This window comes from Sinohyriopsis cumingii, unplaced genomic scaffold, assembly GCF_028554795.1.
Source record: "Sinohyriopsis cumingii isolate HCF-2022 unplaced genomic scaffold, ASM2855479v2 utg001510l, whole genome shotgun sequence".
NCBI lineage: Eukaryota > Metazoa > Mollusca > Bivalvia > Unionida > Unionidae > Sinohyriopsis > Sinohyriopsis cumingii.
This window is the reverse complement of record NW_028316007.1, coordinates 1,262,852-1,283,564: the sequence shown is the minus strand read 5'-3', so window position 1 is coordinate 1,283,564 and position 20,713 is coordinate 1,262,852. Positions and strand designations below refer to the sequence as shown.

At 36.0% G+C, this 20,713-nt stretch overlaps 1 protein-coding gene across 1 annotated transcript; it reads right to left on the bottom strand.

Moving 5' to 3' along the window:
• Positions 1-9,054: 9,054 nt before the first annotated feature.
• LOC149772402 (transcription factor IIIB 50 kDa subunit-like) lies at positions 9,055-18,140 on the bottom strand. The gene is made up of 2 exons (XM_089947845.1): positions 17,748-18,140; positions 9,055-11,063 (listed from the first exon to the last, which is right to left on the bottom strand). The coding sequence occupies exons 1-2, from the start codon at positions 17,883-17,885 to the stop codon at positions 10,047-10,049; spliced, it is 1,155 nt and encodes a 384-aa protein (XP_089803971.1). The 5' UTR covers positions 17,886-18,140; the 3' UTR covers positions 9,055-10,046.
• Positions 18,141-20,713: the final 2,573 nt, after the last annotated feature.

Below are 20,713 nucleotides of genomic sequence, written 5' to 3'. Positions count from 1 at the left end.
AATCCCATAACTCCTAGTTTGCCACCGCAACCTAGCAAGTTCAAGGATATATATAAAGAGTACAACCTCATAACTCCTAGTCTGCCACCACAGACTAGCAAGTTTAGAGGCGGCCCCATAACTCCTAGTCTGCCACCACAGACTAGCAAGTTTAGGGGCAAAACACAGCGTATGAGGCCAGTATATATAGTGGAGAAACCTGGAAAACCCATAATTGGGGGAAAACCCAAGAAAAATCACCCATCATCACTACAACAGATCTACTATTACACAATGAAAACGGTTAAGAGGAAGTAACCCAGTTGCATGAATATGCTCAACGGAGTTATCCCCCTTCAGGTAAGTAGTAATTTCTGACCAAAAAAATAAATAAATATAATTCAATGTGCTGATGATAATTATTGATACTGAAAGGTAATTTTCTGTTTATATTTCTTTGAGAAAGCGGTTTTACATATATTTTCTGCTACTTTTTGTACTGAATGTGAGTGAATATCAAAATATTTCGCAGCCGCGTTCATAGACTGAAATATAATTTCTTTGCCAGTTTCTGTGTTTGTAGCCTTGATCGCCCTTCTAGAAACTGTTTTACATCTTCCAGTATTACCACGTGTATTATTCTCGCTGTGTGAGATAGCTTGTAAATTGGATAAGGAGTTGTTCTGAGGATCTCCGTCAATATGATCGATGACAAGACCGTCTTTGATCAACCCCTTGTGACATTCGTACGTAAATCGATGACACAGATACCTATTCCCCCCAACAGTGAATCTAAGATAGCCAGTATTAGAAACAACGCCAACTGGTCTCTTCAACTTGCAGTGTCTGATGATACCATTAATATTTGATTCATAGTTTGTTATGACAGGATGTGGGACAAATTTATTTTGCTCCATTATAATAATATTATTTGTTTAAATCATTGTTTGTCTGAAATCTTGATATATAATCCTCCACGAATTTTATAGCGTTTTCACCGCTATTATTTTTTTTGTCATAATATCTTTTAAGTTCTCTGAACCGTTTTCCGCCGCACTTTCCACATAATTCTGTTTTTCCTCGCACTCCAATACCACACCGCAGACATGGTAGTGGTCCTAGACTTCCTCGGCGTATGTTTTGTGAGTGCATCCAGCAAAATTCCTTTCTGCAGGATTTGTTGCATCGATTTACTGAGCCGATCATCAACCATTTGCATTGAGACATTGTATATATATAATTTTCTTTATTTAAATATTTGTTTTAATTATATGAACGAGTTTGAAAGATTATCCCAAACTAGGCCCGTTAAATATAAATTCAACCTCGACAGATTATCTTCTGACTTGCCAGTGCGAGATTTGGTTGATCCGAAAAATAAAAGTCTGATCTCGAAAATTCACGACGCCAAGAAGGAATTTTACACGGATGGTGCATCTCATACATGGTCAACGTTCAAGATTATACGCAATACTGTCACGGATGCCACAATGAACGACAAACGAGCGGCAACTATCATTAACTACATCGCTGAATACGAGGGCAATCAAAAATATTTCTTCAGAGTAAAATTTATTGTACTAACAGAAACAGGTAGTTGGATTATCCGTGACAAATATGATCCTGTCCTTGGTAATAATAAAACTGTCATATTAAGTAAAAATTCCAGACCGGGTCTACTGACGGGTATTGACAAACCGTATTATGAGCGAGCGTATCCTGTAACAGCGGTTATTTATGGAATCTATGAGATAAATAAAAAAACCAGCGTTGATAAACTAGCGCCGATGAAATTTTCAAGGTTAAATTGTGTAGCCGAACGAGTAATAGAACACTTTACAAACGCGATGCGTGGGAATGGATTAACTGATTTAAGACGTAAAAAAATAAACTCGTGAGCTGATTCAGTTAAGGATACTGGTGCTACAATAAAAGATGTTGCTGAACTAGGAAAACTATTAAAATTTCCAATAACCGTAGCGACAATAACGGGAGAAATTCTGTATGAATCCAAATATAAATCGAAAGGAGCTCCAATAAATATTATCGATCATAATGCGCACGCATGGACTAACGCAGTAACAATATTTCCACGTGATCGAACTGTTAGATTTTACTCCGGATGCATGTTTGATTTTATTAACGAAATAAGTAAAAACGATCCTGTATCGGTATGGTTATTTAAAAGTAATGAGGAAGGTGAATTTGATCAGTTTGTCAGACCAAATGGTGAAATATATCGCACAGAATCCCTCCATGACGAGATGAAAAATCTTGCGGAGATGTTTTTAGAGTGCAAGCACTCCACGGAAAATACTGACAAATTACTAACTAATTGTTTTACCGTTCCATCTGTTGCGGCTCATTTTGCTTGAGAAAAAAATTCATGGAAACCAACACGATTTGATTTACTCGAGGACGTACGCACAAGTTGCGTCGAATACGGACATGGCGGATTATGGAATACCAAATATCATTACAATGATGTTATTTCGGTTGATATGGTTGCATGTTATCCAGGAAGTTTTCTGGGATACGGAGATTGTTCTGTGTACTTTGAAAGATTTGGTCACCCAACAAACGAGATGACGCGAGTGGCAATTAATGGACCATTACCTGAATTTGATCTGACTGGATTTGCTCGTATCGAGTCATTCGAATTTAACGAAAATATTCACAAGATTTGTTATGTTTGGTTTGGTAGACATTTTTGTGAAAAACGTTGGGCACCTATAGTTTTGTTACGATATATGCTAGATTGTATGATACTGACATCGTTGGTGGTCAGTGAGGCGATTATATCATATCATGCACAGACCAAAGTTTGGTTGCCCATGTCAGATTCTGAAGTTATTAGCGAGTTTAAGGATGATATTCCTAATAAACTCAAAACCGCAAAAGATCTCGGTAGAAAAATTATAGGTAAATTTACTCAAGGTGGTGCATATGATTATAAAAGACATCACGCACGATTAATTCTAGATGATGCCGAGTACGATTTTATAATCGCTGATACAACAGCGAAAAATATATTTGTAAATCGAGAAAGTGTTTATTTATCCGACGGAACAAAATTGGGTACGATCGTTAGTTACGTAAATGACGTCTCCCCACAGTATACTCACCTAAGATCTTCCATGTTGGCTTATGTTTCCATAAATTTATTATCGATGATTAATAGATTTCCCAAGACCGCAGTTAGAGTCGCAACAGACTCATTTTATATTTCAAGTAAATATTTAGAACCTGTTATGAAATTTACGAGTAATGATGAACGATGGGGTTCGTGGAGAATAAAAAAGGAAATATTACACAATTACACAGAATCGGCAGATGTTCCAATGAGAGATTTTTATCGTAAGGGTAATAAAATATCAGAAATGTCGAAAGCGCCATCGTTGAGTGATCCAATAACTAGATATAAGACAGTATATCTCAACGGACCTGGTGGATGCGGCAAAACGACTCGAGCGATTAATGTTTTTACAAATTCAGATATTATCGTGCTAACACCCACACATAGACTCGCACGTGAGATGAAACATCGGCAAGTACAATCGTGTACGTATCATAGTTTCTTTCGGTGGCGTGGGGATATATGGACTTCTGAACGGATGGGAGAAAAATATATACCTAAAATAATTATTTGGGACGAGATATGTACGGTGTCGTTGGATACATTAAAAATGTTTCTTGATTGGTTGTTGACGAAAAATACCGCTATAATAATGTGTGGCGATCATGGTCAACCGCCGCCTTTTGTTGGACAATCTCCACATGATTGGTTAAAAAATTTCGTTGATTATTATGAAGAAATAGATGATGATCATAGAGCTCTCGACGCAAATTTAAAGGAGTTTAAAAAATTAATCAGATTGCAATCAAACAAAATTCAGTGTGAAATAATACGTGGAGTGATCTCAGAGACCTCAATGAGTGATTTTTTAAATTTATGGAGACCCACCGATTTGATCGTAGCAAGTAGAAAAATAATCAGAGACAATTTACAACAACAGTTATTTCAACTACATAAAGAAAAATACTCAGAATTACCCGTACCGTTGTGTTATAGACCATCAGATACACGAAAACAGAATATTAATGTTGATATTCCAGGACACACAGAGTCAAGGAAACAGAATCTCGTATTAAATGATATTGTCGCCGTTGATATCAGTGTGGGTGAAGATGCATTACACGCTGACAAATCTCCATGGGTGTTGGGATACGCTATGACGATCCACTCGTCTCAGGGATTAACTATTTCTGATACACGAGTCTGGATTGTAGACGATCACATCGAGTGGTCAAATTTAGTTTATTTAGCGGTATCGAGGGTCAGAAAAATATCTCAATTACGTAGAATCATAATTCCTGAAATCGTTGATAAATTTAACATCATCGATGATGATATAATAAGAAAAAAACTAATCGGATACAAACAATCTGATAAAAAAAATAAACGTGACTTTGATCTTGATGTTGAATTTATTATTGAGTTAAAACAGCAGCAGAATAATCATTGCTCAAGTTGTAATTGTATAATGTCATGGCGGTATTCGAGTAATGATTCAAGACAATTTACCGTAGACAGAAAAGATAATAGTCGCGGTCATATACGAGAAAATACCATGTTGACCTGTCTTGAGTGTAATCGACGTCGGGGTGCAGGCACTAGCGCTAGTGCTAGTTAAGTGATTTTGGCGGTAATTGTGTATCCGTGGGGATTACTTGTAATTGTTCACGTACAAATCCGCGTTGAGGAGCAGCCGAATCTAATCTGTAGATTGCAGGTCTACCTGAGGATCTTGTCACGGTAGATATTTTGTGTGTGGTAACACTCCAAATAGGATCAGTCGCTCTCGCGCTACCACCTTCAAGTTCGCCGGGCTCATATAAATATCTAACTGTAACATCACCCAATATTTTTTGTTTTTCAATACCTTTTCGTTGTGTTGGTATATTTTTTTTTGTGACCGCGCTAATGGGTTTCAGGTTGGTTGTTCGTGTGATCTCGCTATTTAGCGCAGCTATCACGTTTGGTAATCTTGCAACCCATTCACGAGATCTTTTATCCTGAATAAATTCCTTCGCGTATTGATATCCAAATAACCGCTCAGCGAGTGTTCGATTAAATCGCTCAACAATTGCCTGATCACGATGAATTGCAGTATGTCCTCGTCGTATTTTGGTATTATGTTGTTTCATCAACGATGATACTGGACCAAGAAATTCCTTGCCAGGATCAACCTGTAGCAGCTGTGACCATCGCAGACCACCTCGTTGATAAATTCGTTTAAATGCGTCAGCTACTTCAGCAGCTGTTTTAGTCGCTAACGGTTCTGCTTCTTTGTATCTACTTGCAACGTCAATGACAGTTAACGCGTACTTGTACGTTTTTCCACGCACAGTATCATGCGGTAAAAACAGAATATCAGCTTGATGAACTTCATTGGGAACACTGACATCGAAATACGCGTACTTAATTTGTTTAGGACGTGGTAGATAAATTTGCCATATTGCCTGCCTGGACAACCACGCGCTAGCAGTAGAATGTTTAACCGCTGCTGCATCAGCAAGTTTACTAATTGCTGCTTTACCCTTCCAGTATCCAATTGGTGAATAATAAATCGATTCCATTATATATTACCAGCCCCTAGCGCTAATTTACTTTTCATCGCAGATCTTACTAACCAATTAGCTAATGATTCTCTGATATTTTTATTTTTTATAGAATTTAGTGCATGAATTAATTTCACATCTGCAATATGCCTATCTTGTAGATTTTTACTCTTATAAGCTACATCATGAACATGACAAGCTCTATCAATAGTATTTATTGGTTCCTCGCCTGGTTTTGGTTGATCTTGATTATCGAGCCTGATATCGAGTCGAGTACCAGGACCGCAATAATTATATCCTGGTAGATGTTTTTCTCCGCTGTATTTAGCCCATGGAGCACCTGGAAACTTTGACATCAAATTAGCAATATCACCACCGCGCCTATTAGGTAAAAACGAAAATTTCTTTCTACCGCATACAGAACATTTTCCACCGTATGCTATTTTTTTATTTTTTGTTATAACCGTAGCTAAATCAGTGGTTGGAGTTTTAACTTTACTGCGTAAACAATATAGATTCATGTTATAACATATATGGATATAATTGATTTCTCAGCAACTCGGCAGCGAGAGCCAGTTAAGCACCATCCTGCACTACCAAATTCCATCAGAATGATTATCATGGGACCATCTGGATCGGGTAAGACGCAATTATTACTTAATCTGATAATGAGATGGTTGAAATGGGATAAGTTGTATTTGGTAGCACCATCCGCTGATGATCAACGATGTTATGAAGTACATAAAGATTTTAACGAAAACGCGCGATTACTGGACGAAAATAATGATGTTATAGAGTTTATAACAGATATTGATGAAGCACCGTCCGTAGATGTTTTAGACGGATTTATTAATAATTTAGTTGTATACGACGATGTGATGCTAGATAAACAGTCAAATCCAGCTAGGATTTTTTCCCGTGGTAGACACAAAAATACCGACGTTATTTATGTTACTCAACGATATAAACAAATACCAAAAGTGATCAGAGATAACTGTAATATTTTAGTTGTGTTTAATGGCGTAGACACACACACGTTGCGAAATATTCATCAAACCTGGTGCAGCGGAGATATGGATATAATTAAATTCAGAAACTTCTTTTCACGAGCGCAAACTACTCTGCATGGATTTATAACAATAAATTTGCACGATCCTAGAACAAGATATCGTATTGGACTTGATAAAATATTTGGGTAAATTTAATTAAACTGATATCATTAACATAATGAACAATTGTACGTGGCTGCGTCAAGGAACCACTAACAAATGTGATAAAAAATGTCGTGGAGAATATTGCAAGAAACATAATTATCTTATAAAGAAAAACCTTCATGCTGGTCCACGAAGTTGTGTTGGATGTAACAACGGTGTTAGAGGATTATATCATATTTGCAAAAATTGCGGTGGAGATCGATACAGAAGTTTAATGATATATTACAGAAAAAGAAAGAACATAAATCCAAAACCACCATCAGAACTTGAATATTACTTGAAACATAAAACAAATAAAGATGAAACAGATGAAGATTCCCAGGATTCAGATGAAGATTGAGCAGCAGAGAGGGGCCGTCTACGGTTCTGTTTGGGACAAACAATAATCGTAGACGTGGTATTGACCTCTATGAGTGGTCACTGTTTTTTTTTTTGGTCTAAACATAAAGGTGACCATTCCCTTAAGTGGTCTGTTCACCCTCTCTGCTGCTTGTGAAGTTATTATGCAGAAATGATTTTTCTTCTTTCAGTTAGTGACCTTTACCTTTGACCTGTTGATGCTGAAAGCAACATGTCCTTCCTTACCCCATGTGCACCTTATCCACAATGTTTTTAATTGTAGGAGATGGAGAACTCTAATTATTGCGCATAAACCAGTTTCTTATTTCAGTCACAATGGCCTTGACCTTTCAGCCCAAAATCAATAGCGTTCTCCCTTAACCCAAATGCAAGCCATCCACAATGTTTGGTAACAGAGCATGGTGGACAACAAGGGTGAAAACCACACTGGTAACAGTCAGCTGGACAGTATACGTGATTATATCCACCTTATGGCAAAGCCTGAGCTAAAGACAAGACTTGAGCATGAATGTACAACTACAGTTGGTTTCATATGGCATCATGAGTGGTATCCAGAGTGTCATCTAAAAATGTTACATGTGCAAACAGTCTAAAAACTGGACACAAGTTTATTTTACAGAGAGTTGAATTATTTATATAATTCTTTACTTATATCATGTTTTCATCCAAGTAAGTTCTCAGTGTAAATTTTCTACAAACAAAAAGAGTGGCTAGGAGTTGACATAACCATTAAAGGGTGATTGTTTTTGAAAAGTCACATACAACTGTTTATCGTGTTGCAATTTGCAATTATAATTTGCGTCCAACTTTAATCAATTATATAACATCATTTTGCAAATAGGATAAGTTATTATACAATAAGATATTTAAAACAAAATGCTAAAATTGTAAATGATTAAAAATAGATGAAAGTTTGGAGCTTGTGCACCTCCACAATGAGAATGCATTAAACATGGTATCAGTTCTAACAATAATAGTGCTGTGAGTGCATAGTATTTGTATTGAAAAATGTCAGTACGGATTTATGAAGCTTGTGCACGATGGACTTTTTAATTCCTTTTTAGGCCATTTTATTCTGTATTAAATATTGTTTGATGCTGTACTTAATATCACTTGCTATATGCTGTACTAGATATAATTTGTTAGATATTTTACTGGATATCATTTGTGATGCGATATTAATACAACTATAATGTATGTGCAGGTACAAAGTTAGCCCCCTCTCATGCATAAAGGTGCCATGAATTCCACTCCCAACTAGGATGAGCTGTAGGAAGAATAACTGTGATATTTTAAGTCAATCATAAGCAACAATACAATCCCCAGTAGATGAGATGTTGTTGGTGACCATGGGCAGTCCAATTCATCAGCTCACCTGCACACTTTGTCTCTACATTACAGACCTGAGAAATGGCAAGAAAATTTTATTTTCATTTTTTCCTGAAGAATTTTGGCCAAAAATGCTTTAATGATTTTGCAGCTTATTCAATCCCAGCTTATTTACAGTATGTACTCGCTTATGTCGAGTCAAACTCCAAAGAACAAAAATCCTGATCTGACATAGCATAATGCACCTGCTTATCAGGGTCTACATTGTTTCTTCTACTGATTACTCCTAACAAACTGCATAGTCCCAGATCTGCCATTGCATTATGGGATGGCAGAGCTGGGTCTGTACAGTCTGCAGTTGGCTTCATCATATACTGTACAAGTGTATATTATACTTCTAGATTCACATCTGTCATTTTGGGGTTTTGCTATGGAATGGATGGGACATTATGTGCTGTTTAAAGATTTTCCCAGCAGATGTTTTTCAGAATTTATTAGGTTTTAGAGCAAAGTGTGCAAGATACAAAAAATAAAAATGAAACAAATGAAAGCCAATTTGAAAATTTATTAGCATATTTGTAGAAATACAGCATAATGATAAACTGGTTCATAAGCAATGTAGAGCAGTACCAGCTGGTTATGTACCACAATATACCGATATACCGGTAAAACTGTACATCCCTACTGATTACAGCAAAACATGAACATGTAGACAAAGCAAAATGGTAAGGAATGATCTTCCATCTTGGAATATAAACATTAACTACAGACTGTAAGGTCCCGTGTGCTGAATAAACAATAACATGAAAATTACAGATTAGCACCCTCAGAATGTTCAATTTTGTCTAATAACACTGTTGTAGGAAGCTGAAATAAATGAAATTTTACAAACTGCAAGTTTATATTTTTTTAAGAATTCATCTTTTGGGAAAAATTCCTTATTTTTGAGGATGACCTCAAATTTGAAGCCAACACTGTTTTTGAAGATGCCTTTCACTCTCATGAGGAAATGCTGGACAATACAAGGTAACTTTTGCATGCCTATTAACCAGGCCAGAAACAGAGACTGTCCAAACAAAATCACCAAATGCAAAACAGGATATCAAGAAACTGCAACATTACACTTTTTTCTACTTTTTAAAGAATGTCTCCTTTTGCAAATGAATATTTTTTTTGTTGTAGTTACAATAAAGAATGATTATAGATACATTGGAAAATCAAACAAAGATAAATTTTCTGAATCCAAAAGTTGCTTGGTACCACTGAAGTAATCTAAGACATTCCACCCTTGTATCATGTGGTGAATACATAAAAATATTCAAAATGCGCCGGCAGATCTCAGTCTGTGCAGTTTGTTAGGACTAATCAGTAGTACAAACGACATAGACCCTGATCTGCAGGTATATTATCAAGATCATGTTGTATGCAGTTTGGCTTGTCTTACAAGTGAGCATATGGTACCTATTACTTTAGCCACAAAAAATGTTGCTTTGAATCATCTTGATACATTACATTGCATTATTATTTTATAACTGTGTTCAACTATCCATTTTTGCCTTCTTGTAAGGACAAATATTTTTGAAGTTCCTTCACTTCATTATCTGTGCGGAGATACTGGTCAATTTCATTTTCATCAATGTGATCAGTGTTGATAACTGGATCTGTCAAGCTTTCATTCCTTTCTTTCTTCACTCTCTTCATTGAAGGTGGTAAAAAGTCACTCTCATTCTTAGCTTCCACTTTTGCTGCACCTATCTTTTCTTCTACAGCGCTGCATGATGTCTGTGAAATGGTCACCATTAAACTTTTATGGAATTTCAAAATATCTTCAATGTAGAATGGAATGTTTGTGATGCGAACAATTTTCTTTGATGTAATCCATGGAATTCTTTTCATCAGAGTTAGCAACAAATTATGGATTTCCCTGTACCTCTTTTTCACGTTAGGTCCACATTCAAATTTGTATTGCCTGCAAAATGTCAGCAAACTTTCATTAGCATTCAAGGAATTATCTGCTTTCCATGCAATGGAGGCAGCAGCAATGATGACTGCCCTCGGATGACGTCCTGAATCGATCCAAGCTGTTTTTGCTACATCCAATATCCTGTGTGTTAGACCAATGATATTTGATGACAATTTGGCTTGAGAAAGAATGGACGTTGTTTGTTCTTCAAGTTCCATGTTAGGTATTGTTATATTAAAGTCTGTTTTCAACGTCTCCAGACAAGAAAAAAAATTATGAATCCTTTTACGCTCCTCTTGCTGAGATTTAAAGTCCCTGATTGTAACTGGAATCCCATTTTGCCGGCCAACAACATAAAGCGAGCAGTGTGCTGCTGTAGTTTTCATCTCAAAGGCAGAATGTTTAAACAATTCATACAAATGATCAAAGAAACAAATAGCTGTCTGAATCATATCTGGTCTATAGTTCAAGCCTAAAGCACATTCTTCTATAAGCTTGTGACCATCTTTGCGACCTCGAGGCTCATAATGTTTCCTCTTGAGTGCATTAGGAGCGTTGAAACTTACTTGTCCTAGACCATGAGTATATGTGGTACCCTGAAATAGATCACAAAAATTAAAGCCGTTATTTGTAAAGTTTCTAGATTAGCTAAGATGCAATGCCCAAATGCTATCTTTAAAAAACCCATGCGCTGGCTGTACTGCATGCATAAAAGAAGTGCATTAGTTGTATATTGCATATGAAGAGGAAATTCCATCTCCCTGAGGTAGTGTTTCCCTTTACCCTAATGTGCGCTTCAGAGACCCCCAAATTTTTAATTTGACCCCAGTTTTGAAAACAATTTTTTTTTTTATTCAGCTGACCCCCAGTTTTGAAACCAAGAAGAATTTTTACTCTCAGTCTTGCACCTCTAGGGGATACACTGCTGAGGATATCTCTGGTGCATGCTTCCACAGCAGAAGCAATTGCTGTGTGACTTATGCTAATAATGTACATTGTACATAATGTGACAGATCTACAGCATATTCACCATAATTGTTATTATAATTATTAAAAAGAATACAAAGTGGCAGAGAACAACATGTTGTTCAATCAGGAAGACATTAATTATTTTGTAGGAAATGAATCAGTTTGATATTTTTAAGCCCATCTCGGAGCAAGTTAAACAGTGATTGCTATTGCATCTGTGTCCATGTTGATCTGTCTGTCTGTTAGTCATCCACATTCTCGAATTAAGTCAATGTCAAGTTTTCTAGATTAAGCTTAACAGTAAATTGAGAATCTTTTCTTCTTCTACGTTAAAAGTATATTTCATTGTGTGGTACAAAACACTATTTTAAACAATGGCAAAGCCACAAGTTAAAATGTTTCTCAAATGCCACATGATGAATTATATTCAGTATTTACACAGGAAAAGAACATTATCTTTAATTATAAACCAAACCTGCCCCTGAATCAAAGCAAAAAGGATTAAACTCATTCCTCAGCACTCCCAACTGCACTGATTTACTCCACTTTCATGTCAATATTAGTGGATTAAGGAAGTCGAAGGATTGGGAAGACCTAATATACTGCAGTAAATAACATTTTCAACATTTTGCTAACTATATGACCCTAGACCCTATCTGACAACAAAAATAAAACTAATTATGTAATGCACCAAAGCGGGTTTATCAGTTGTCAAGGTAGCAAGGGAAAATAGCTTCATTGAGAAAAAGGGGTTGGCCATGGAGACACGGCAATAGAAACTCCAGATGGAGATGAAGACCTGCAGTGTGATATAAAAAACCATCAACAGACAGGCTGCAGACTGGCAGCAGTGTCACTTTTTCATGCAGGCCTTTTGTGCCACCTGAGGCATGACAAGGATTGAATGAATATGTTTTATTTAATTTGCTGCTCTTATTTCACCATCATACATCTAAGAAACAAGGGTTTAATGGTGTGTTTTCAGTTCAAATGTGTACTATATGAAACGAGAGGACTTAATTTTCATTTGATTTCTTCTTTATCTTCTGTCGTTTAGCCTGTATGAAACATCAAACCCCTTTTCACCATTCCAAAGGATTTGGGATGAATTTATCAACTGCATGCCTGGCAAAAACTTAAAATAAGCAGCAGGACCTACCCTGGAAGCCATTGATAAATCCTGGTCTGATGCGGTTTAATCTGCAGATCCTTGTTTTTGCATTTCTTTTCATTTAGAAATTAAATTAGGGCAAACAACAGCCCTTTTTCTATTTCATCATACTGTATACTAAACAAAACCCATACCATTTACTTGAAATAACTGCAATTAATAGATGATTGGCTCATACTACAGCAGACTGTAGCAGTGTTCACAACAGGAACTTAACATAGCCATTTCTATCAAGCTGAGAAATAAGACTGAATGTAGTTGTACGAATGCATGCAAATCTGATGGGTTTCGTGAATCGCCTCAAGCAGAGTGCACCACATGACAGGAAAACTTGATAATGATCTAATTTTTTTAATGTCTCCTAGCATCGCCATGTCGACAATAGTAGTTCCAAACCTAGTTCATAATGCCTACATCCAACATTTCTTTCTAGACTTGATGGAGAAGGGAGAGGGCATTCCAATTGCAGCGTTAAACCTTGGGTGATGGATCACAGGTTTCTATATGCTCCCCTAATCTTGATTCACATGTCTACTTTTCTGTCATGAAAAAAAAAAAAGAAAGCATCTGCAAACAATTTTTCTTCAGTGCACCACTGATCATTTTGATGTTGTCTCTATCATTAGCTAAAGCTGCTAAATGCAATACAAACTTTAATATGGCACCTTGTTTTTTCGTTTGATCCAACAGTCAAGACTGGTATTAATTTGCAAACTGCAGTGCAAAGTTACTGATGTCTGCTAGAGTAATGTACCTGAGTGCAACAGTAGCAATATGGTACCAACCAAAAAGAAAGTTTGAAAAATGCAAAAATGAAGAACTGCACAAAAACTATAGGAAGATAAATTCCATCCCAATAAACATGCTAAGTAATGTAACCATAAAATACCAGAAGAGAGTTCATTGTCTTGCAGGGCTTCATTATAATTAAGGGATCCTTGATATCCAAGTGGTCTAAGGTGCTCACCTTTACAAATCACTGACATTTTACTTTTCAGCCTGGATTCAAGTCTCAGTTCAGCCAATATGTTATATGACAAAGCTTGTCAACAGCTTCCCATGGGTCCATTGTGCTGACCAGGGGTTCCCTCCACCAAATAAACTAGTTTGGCTGCCATACTTAAAAATATGAAACTCACCTCCAACCCACCCAACCCAAATCTTTAGTTCGGTTTAAAAGAACAACACACAGTCTGAAAGGTAAAAATGATTAATTACCTCTCACATTATAAGATTTTAAAGTTTAAACAATAAGATTAATGGATCCTGGTACTACTCACCAACAAAGACTAATACTGCATAGACCAACACTACCACTGCAAAACTGACTACAGTCTGAATCCAAATGACTCTGAATCTTACCAACCTAAATCCCCGAAAGTAATTATATGGCACAATTACAGCCCAGCTTAAAATTATTTAATTCCATCATTAAATACAAGTTTCAAACCACGCTTTCCTCCATTCATGCAAACTTTCTCATTTTGAAAAAAACTGGACATCAATGTTGAGTGGAGTTTTAAATGGATGCTATTCATTAGGAAGCAACCTAATAAGAATAATGAGATGCAGTGGTGTGACAGAGGCTTGCATTATTTATGTATCATGTGCAGTACATGCCAAGCCATTAAACAGCATCATCATGAGGCTTGAATGAGAGCTGTGAACTGCATTTTATGCATCTCAGGGATGGTTTGCTACATTAATTGCAGCCACATGGTGGCCCCAGAATTTTTTAGTTTGAAGCATCCCAATCACAAGTTAGTAAATATTACTTTCCGGACATTTTGCCAAATTCCAATCATATCTGTTACAGTACATGTGTTACCAAGACATAACTATAATTTCACTTTTATCCTTTCAAATCATATTACAAAGCTTCCTGGATGAATTTAGGAGGCATTCTACAGTTTGTATTTTTGCATAGGGTTATACGTATTTCTTCCATAATTAGAAAATTTTTGTTGACTAGCTGTTAATTTTCTAAATTACTGCAAGGGAAAGAAAAGCATTATTGTGACTGTTATCTTTTTTTCAAAGAAGCAGTTTTAATTCACCAGAATCCTGGCAAGTCGACCACAAGGTCTGATCCAGGACAGCAAATGTGATATAACTGTGCAGAAGCCATTTGTCTTCTTTCAGTGACCTTGAACTTCTTGCCCCATGTGCAGGCCATCCACAAAGTATGGTAATTATATATGGTGGAAAACTCTAGCTACTGTGCACAAACCATTTATCTTTTTCTGCTACACTGAACTTGGTCCTTGTTCTTCTGTCTCCTACATTTTCATTGTGTTTCTTTATTTCAAGTGCAAGTAACTGATTTCTAAATGACAAAATTAAATATCTGAAACTTAGTTATGCTTTTCATACTTTATATGTAATCACAGCTTACAACTTTGTGATTTCTCAACATAATTCCCTCAACAAGTAAGCATTGGCAATATTAGCTCTCAAACTCGTACAATTCATTCAGGGGTCCCTCAAGGCTCAGTTTTAGGCCCTCTCCTCTTCCTTATCTATATCAATGATTTACCATTAAATAATGAATTCACAAATACAGATTTGTTTGCTGATGATGCAACCTTGTAAACATCTAGTTCTGATACTGAAGTTATCCAAACAAGATTAAGCTCAGACCCTAGTGGAGTTCAAAACTGGGCAAAACAAAATAGGAGGGTAATTAATAAAGGCAAAACCAAATGGATGATTTTGGGGATATCACAAATGCTACACAAGTCAGGGAACTCAGAACTATCTCTTGCAATAAGTAATCATCTGTTTGAAAATGTGAAACAAAAAGCTTGTAGGTGTGTCCATAGATAATAATTTATTATGGAATGACCACACTGATAAGCTTTGTAAAATGATGTCATCCAAAATTGCCCTGCTCAGCAGAATCAAGAAATATTTATCAATGGAAACTCGTAATCTATACTACAAGTCATATATTCTTCCAACAATGAATTATTGTTCAAATGTATGGGGAAACTGTGCTAAATCTGAGCTTGACAGGGTTTATAAACTTCAGAAACGAGCAGCACATGTAATTTTAGATATATCTGTCGATCATCCCTCAAAAGCATTATTTACAGAACTCAAATGGTTCACAATATATGACAGGATAGATTTTCACAAGGCAGTTCTTTTATATAAATGTCTACATGGAACTGCACCAAAGTATCTTCAGGACTTATTCAGGCCTTTTTCAACACAATACTAGTTGAGATCAATATCACATGGAAATCTTCAGCACCAAAACCAAGAACAGAGCAATTTAAAAAGAGCTTCCAATACTCTGGTACAGATCTGTGGAACAAGCTTCCACTACATGTAAAATCTGCTGAAAATATTAGAGTATTTAAAAATCGATACCATGAGCATGTATGTGTTTCAAATAGATAATGGAATTTATTATTTTAATATTTAACATGTTAAAATAAACAGTAATTATTGCTATCTTCATATAATGTGCATCATTATACTCTCCTTAAGAGGGCTGCAAGTGAGAACAGTCCTTGCCTAATGAGTCACCCTCTATAAATAAAGCATTATTATTATTATTGTTTAACCACTGAAAATACAGCAACCAAACATCAGTCAGTGAAATTCATGTAAAACATCATTGAAGCTGAAACAAATTTACCCTGGAGCTAAATGTTTGGCACACAAATATTTCCAATGATAATATAAAACTATATTAATTCCTGATATATGAAGATACAATATGGATTATCCCTGAATAAACTGGTCACCTAGCCAACTTAATCCATTATTAAACAGACATAATGGAGAAAAAAGTAGTGATGCTGTACTGGTCAATACTTTGTAAAACTGGAGTAATGGTGATCAATCATTTTTTCTGATTAATGAATCTTTGGACAATCTAATATCTGGACCAAGAGACCTTCAGAGTACTGAGCCATTTCTTTGGAGCAATGAACCTTCTGACCAGGAAACTCTTCTTACTGACAATGGAACATGAAAACCAATTACCTGTGCCCATTCTCACCAAAAATCCTAGCGCCACTCAAGTCAAAAGTGGTTACATATGCATTTTTTAATTCTCTCAGATCAGGTTTCTACATGTCATCTTTTTATCAATTGTAATACCTTGGTCAGTGTCTTTATTAGTCCTACACTACAAGGTAAGACACACCGCCCGATATTTTTGTTCTGGGGGGTGATGGGTCTTACTGCCCTACTAACAGTGCTGTGTAGCGCATTTTGATGTCGACTAAGAGTGTAACGAAAGTCAAATTTTCAGGAATATATCACACAACTGGCAACCAATAATGACATTTTTCTACAAATTAAAGTTATAATGATTTTGTCAGACTTTACTTACCCTGGTGTCTTTTAATAAATTCAAATTTGTACAAAAGAAATGGACCTCTTTTTCAAGTTTCGCTGGCCTACATTTCAGTTGGCTGGAAAGCGATGAAAGCCAGGAATGCCAAAATTGGGTTGAGTTGAAATATTATTCTTTAGCAAAATGAATACAAATATATTATGTGTATTGGAACTGTAAGCAACGTTTTGTTTTATTTCAGAAACATATTCCCCACATGAACCTACTTAAAACATTCTTCGGAAAACCTTGACTACCGTCGCATTGCAACAAATTCAAATGTATGTCATCGGAACATGAAAATGCGTCCATTTGCTAGTGTCATATTTTCATTCCGCCAGGATCAAGACAGCACAGGAAGTATATTAATTACACATAAATTAGTGGAAGTGTGTCGATGTAGGCTGCCAAGTATTGAGATATTCCTGAAACTTTGACATCCGACATTAGAACACGCTATACAAGGCCGTTATTTGGGTAGTAAGATATAGCACTAAAACAAAAACATTTGCTATGTCTTACATTGTAGAACAAAGTCGTTATTTATTTATTCGCTGATCGCTAACCCACGATACCATATAACTCCAGTAATGCTTTATTCACCAACAAGTTGTTCTCCAACTATTTTTTCTGACATAACCGGTGGTCACCAGTCATGTCAGAAAGAAAAAAAGAAAACTCTCAGAGCAATTTCTTGATATAGTGTACTGTCCTGTAGAAAAGAAGATGGGTAAATTGTGACCAACTGTGCGAGCCTCTGTTAGGCCCCACTTTGCTTATTTTTAATACCTCAAAGTTTACAGCATCAGTCAAAATTTGCTCCTCCTTTACCACAAACCCACACTCAGAGCAAACAGAGAACGTTCTCCCATTTTCGGAATCCTCTACAATGGCATTTTCTTCACCACACTGCAAGCACCCGCGCATCTTGACTGTACCCAGGTCAAATTGTATTCACTTAAATCATATCCCGCAAGCTGAAAATTAAACTGGCTTTTGAGAGCATGTCTTGGAAAGTTCCAGTTGTTTTGTCTGGCAATCTTTCATCAGTTCGATCCAGAATTTGATATCACCTTATAGCTGAACGCTTTCCAGGATCAAATCAGTATCCAAATCTCTAGCAATGATCATTAACACCGTTAAATATGCACAACGTTCAGCCTTCGTATGATACGGAGTGTTTTGAAGTGTTTTACGATTGGACGATATATATAGATACGTCCTCTGGCTAACAATAGCAACTACTGGGTCGGTAGGAAATTTAAAAATAGGACGCATTCTTATAAATTATGTATAAGTTTCATTAACGTTTGTGTGTAAAATATGTATTAATTGCGGGAGCAAGATAACAAAAATATTTATAATGATTACTTTGCATTAAAGGGCTGCATCAAAAAAGAGCCGACCTAAGGGTTTGTGGCGCACTAAGCTAACCATGACTCACAGAATAGTTTCGTATTTTCAAACCCCTAATTTTTAAGGTAGAAGGCATGAGAATAATTATCACAATCCTAGCATTTATCAATTCATACATAAGCTAAATCTGTAATGTGGTTTACATTTACTTTGAGTTAGGCTTGGAAATGGGTTGGCTTGTTGGTGACTGCATGTCACGGTTAGGTGAGCATTGGGGATCAAATGTGTAACTTGGGCTGCAAATGAGCCGCCGACTTGGCTTGCGTATTTACGTGTGTCTGATACAGAGGTAAATAAAAATCTTGATGGTTGAGGGGTGATAAAAAATATGCTAATTTGTTATAGTACTAGTGAACTTTATTCATGCATAAGGCACATATTGATTCTTTTAGCTGCTTTGTCACAGGAATATATTCAAAATAACTGTAAAAAAAAAAATGAATGTAAAAAAGGGGTTGGTGGTAGTGTTGGTTCAGTATACAAACCACCAGTTGCATAATGAATTAGCCTTAATACCTCAGTCAGAATCTTATAAGCATCCTTTTAACAAAAATCATTAGTTAGTTTTTATTTGTATCTTTAATGTAATTATATTATCATTTTTCTGCAATAGGCCATCGTCGGATAAAAATATGCCCCAAAAAACTGTCCAGTGAGACCTTTGGCGATTCTCTTTCTCTCTCTCTCCCGGAAATAATCACCTCCCATCTAATTTTGGCGCCTGTGAAGAAAAGGACCTATCAGTTTACATCCAGAAATAGATAAAGCCTGGCGCCCAAGGCAATCAACCGTAATGGATATATATATATATATATATATATATATATATATATATATATATATATATATATATATATATATATATATAATGTCCAAAACTTAGCCATTTCATTCATCAATTCATAATAAACCTGACTGACGCCAGCAGGTACGTCGGGGGGGGGGGGAGGGGGCATTTGCCCCGCCCCCCTCCCGAATTTGCATGTGCTGTAAAATTGCTGTAGCCTGTATACCAATATTAACAAGCCCGTCAAGTTTTGTCCAGCCCCCCAATCAAGTCCCCCCCCCCTCAAAAAAAAACAACAACAAAACAAAAACAAGTTGAAATGACGTCCCTGGTTGCCAAGGGTTTACATTGTCATCTTATTTGCGTGATAGCGGCCACCTGGCGGCAATCGGGTTAGAAAATAGGAAGTGATGAATGAAAGGACTACCTTTTGTGATTATTTTTTTTTTAAACCTTTCTGTTCTTCGTTTTTAAAATCGGGAAGTGAAGTACAATCAAACTGGATGGTCAGCTAATACTACATACAAGTTTAGTCACCCAAAACACACACATGAACACACACACACACTTATGTAAGAGTTTAACGTTTTTTTTTTTCTTCTGAGTTTATCTTGGCATAAACTGTCAGTTGGGCGTTATTTGCTGTGTGAATCGGCAACTGACAGTTTACACCACGATAAACTCAGAAAAAAACAACGTTAAGCTCTTACATAATTGAAATTTCAATTATTCTTTATGTTATTTTGTTTGCATCATTAAAGAACAGAAATCTTAATTGAGCGTAGTAATACATGTTTGGGGGTTTTTTTCTGTTACGAAGCTATATATAGCACTTGGGATTGTCCTGCTTGATCGTAATAAATAAGGTCATCATAATACAAGTCCTTCAACCAATGGAAGCCAAATTTATTCAATTATTGTTTTTAAAAAAATGTAAGAATGTTGTTTTCCTCTAAAGCTTACTTTGTGTCTGCCCTCACTGGCAGTGTTTATCTTATGCTGTACACGTGACTCTATTTATAGAAGTGGGTATTCTTAGAAACGTAGTTCTACTTACAGTTCATACGGAAATAAACGCTATTCATTTTGATCACGTGGTGACATTCTGACCAATGGAAATGTTACTTTCCTGTACCAGCTACTGCCACTGCAATTACACACACACACACATGAAGTTAAAACATCAAATAAACAAGTCTATTATTAACAGAAAACCCAAACAAATAATAATAATAATAATAATAATAATGATATTATTATTATTATTATTATTCCTCTAATTATGATGATCCTTATTCTTGTTATTGGTTCTGTTACTGCTAATGAACATTTTATTCGTGTAAAAATAGTTCGGTACAAATTTTGAAAATTTTATGTGGCTTAAAAAAATACAACTTGTATCCATTAATTTACTTTCATTGTCTTTAAATAAGTTTTAATTACATTTTATATACATTATCAACCTTTGGGACATAACGTATTGTTTCAGGAAAATGAAAGAATTAAATCAATGACAAAATTAATAATAAATACCCCAAGCTGACACATAACA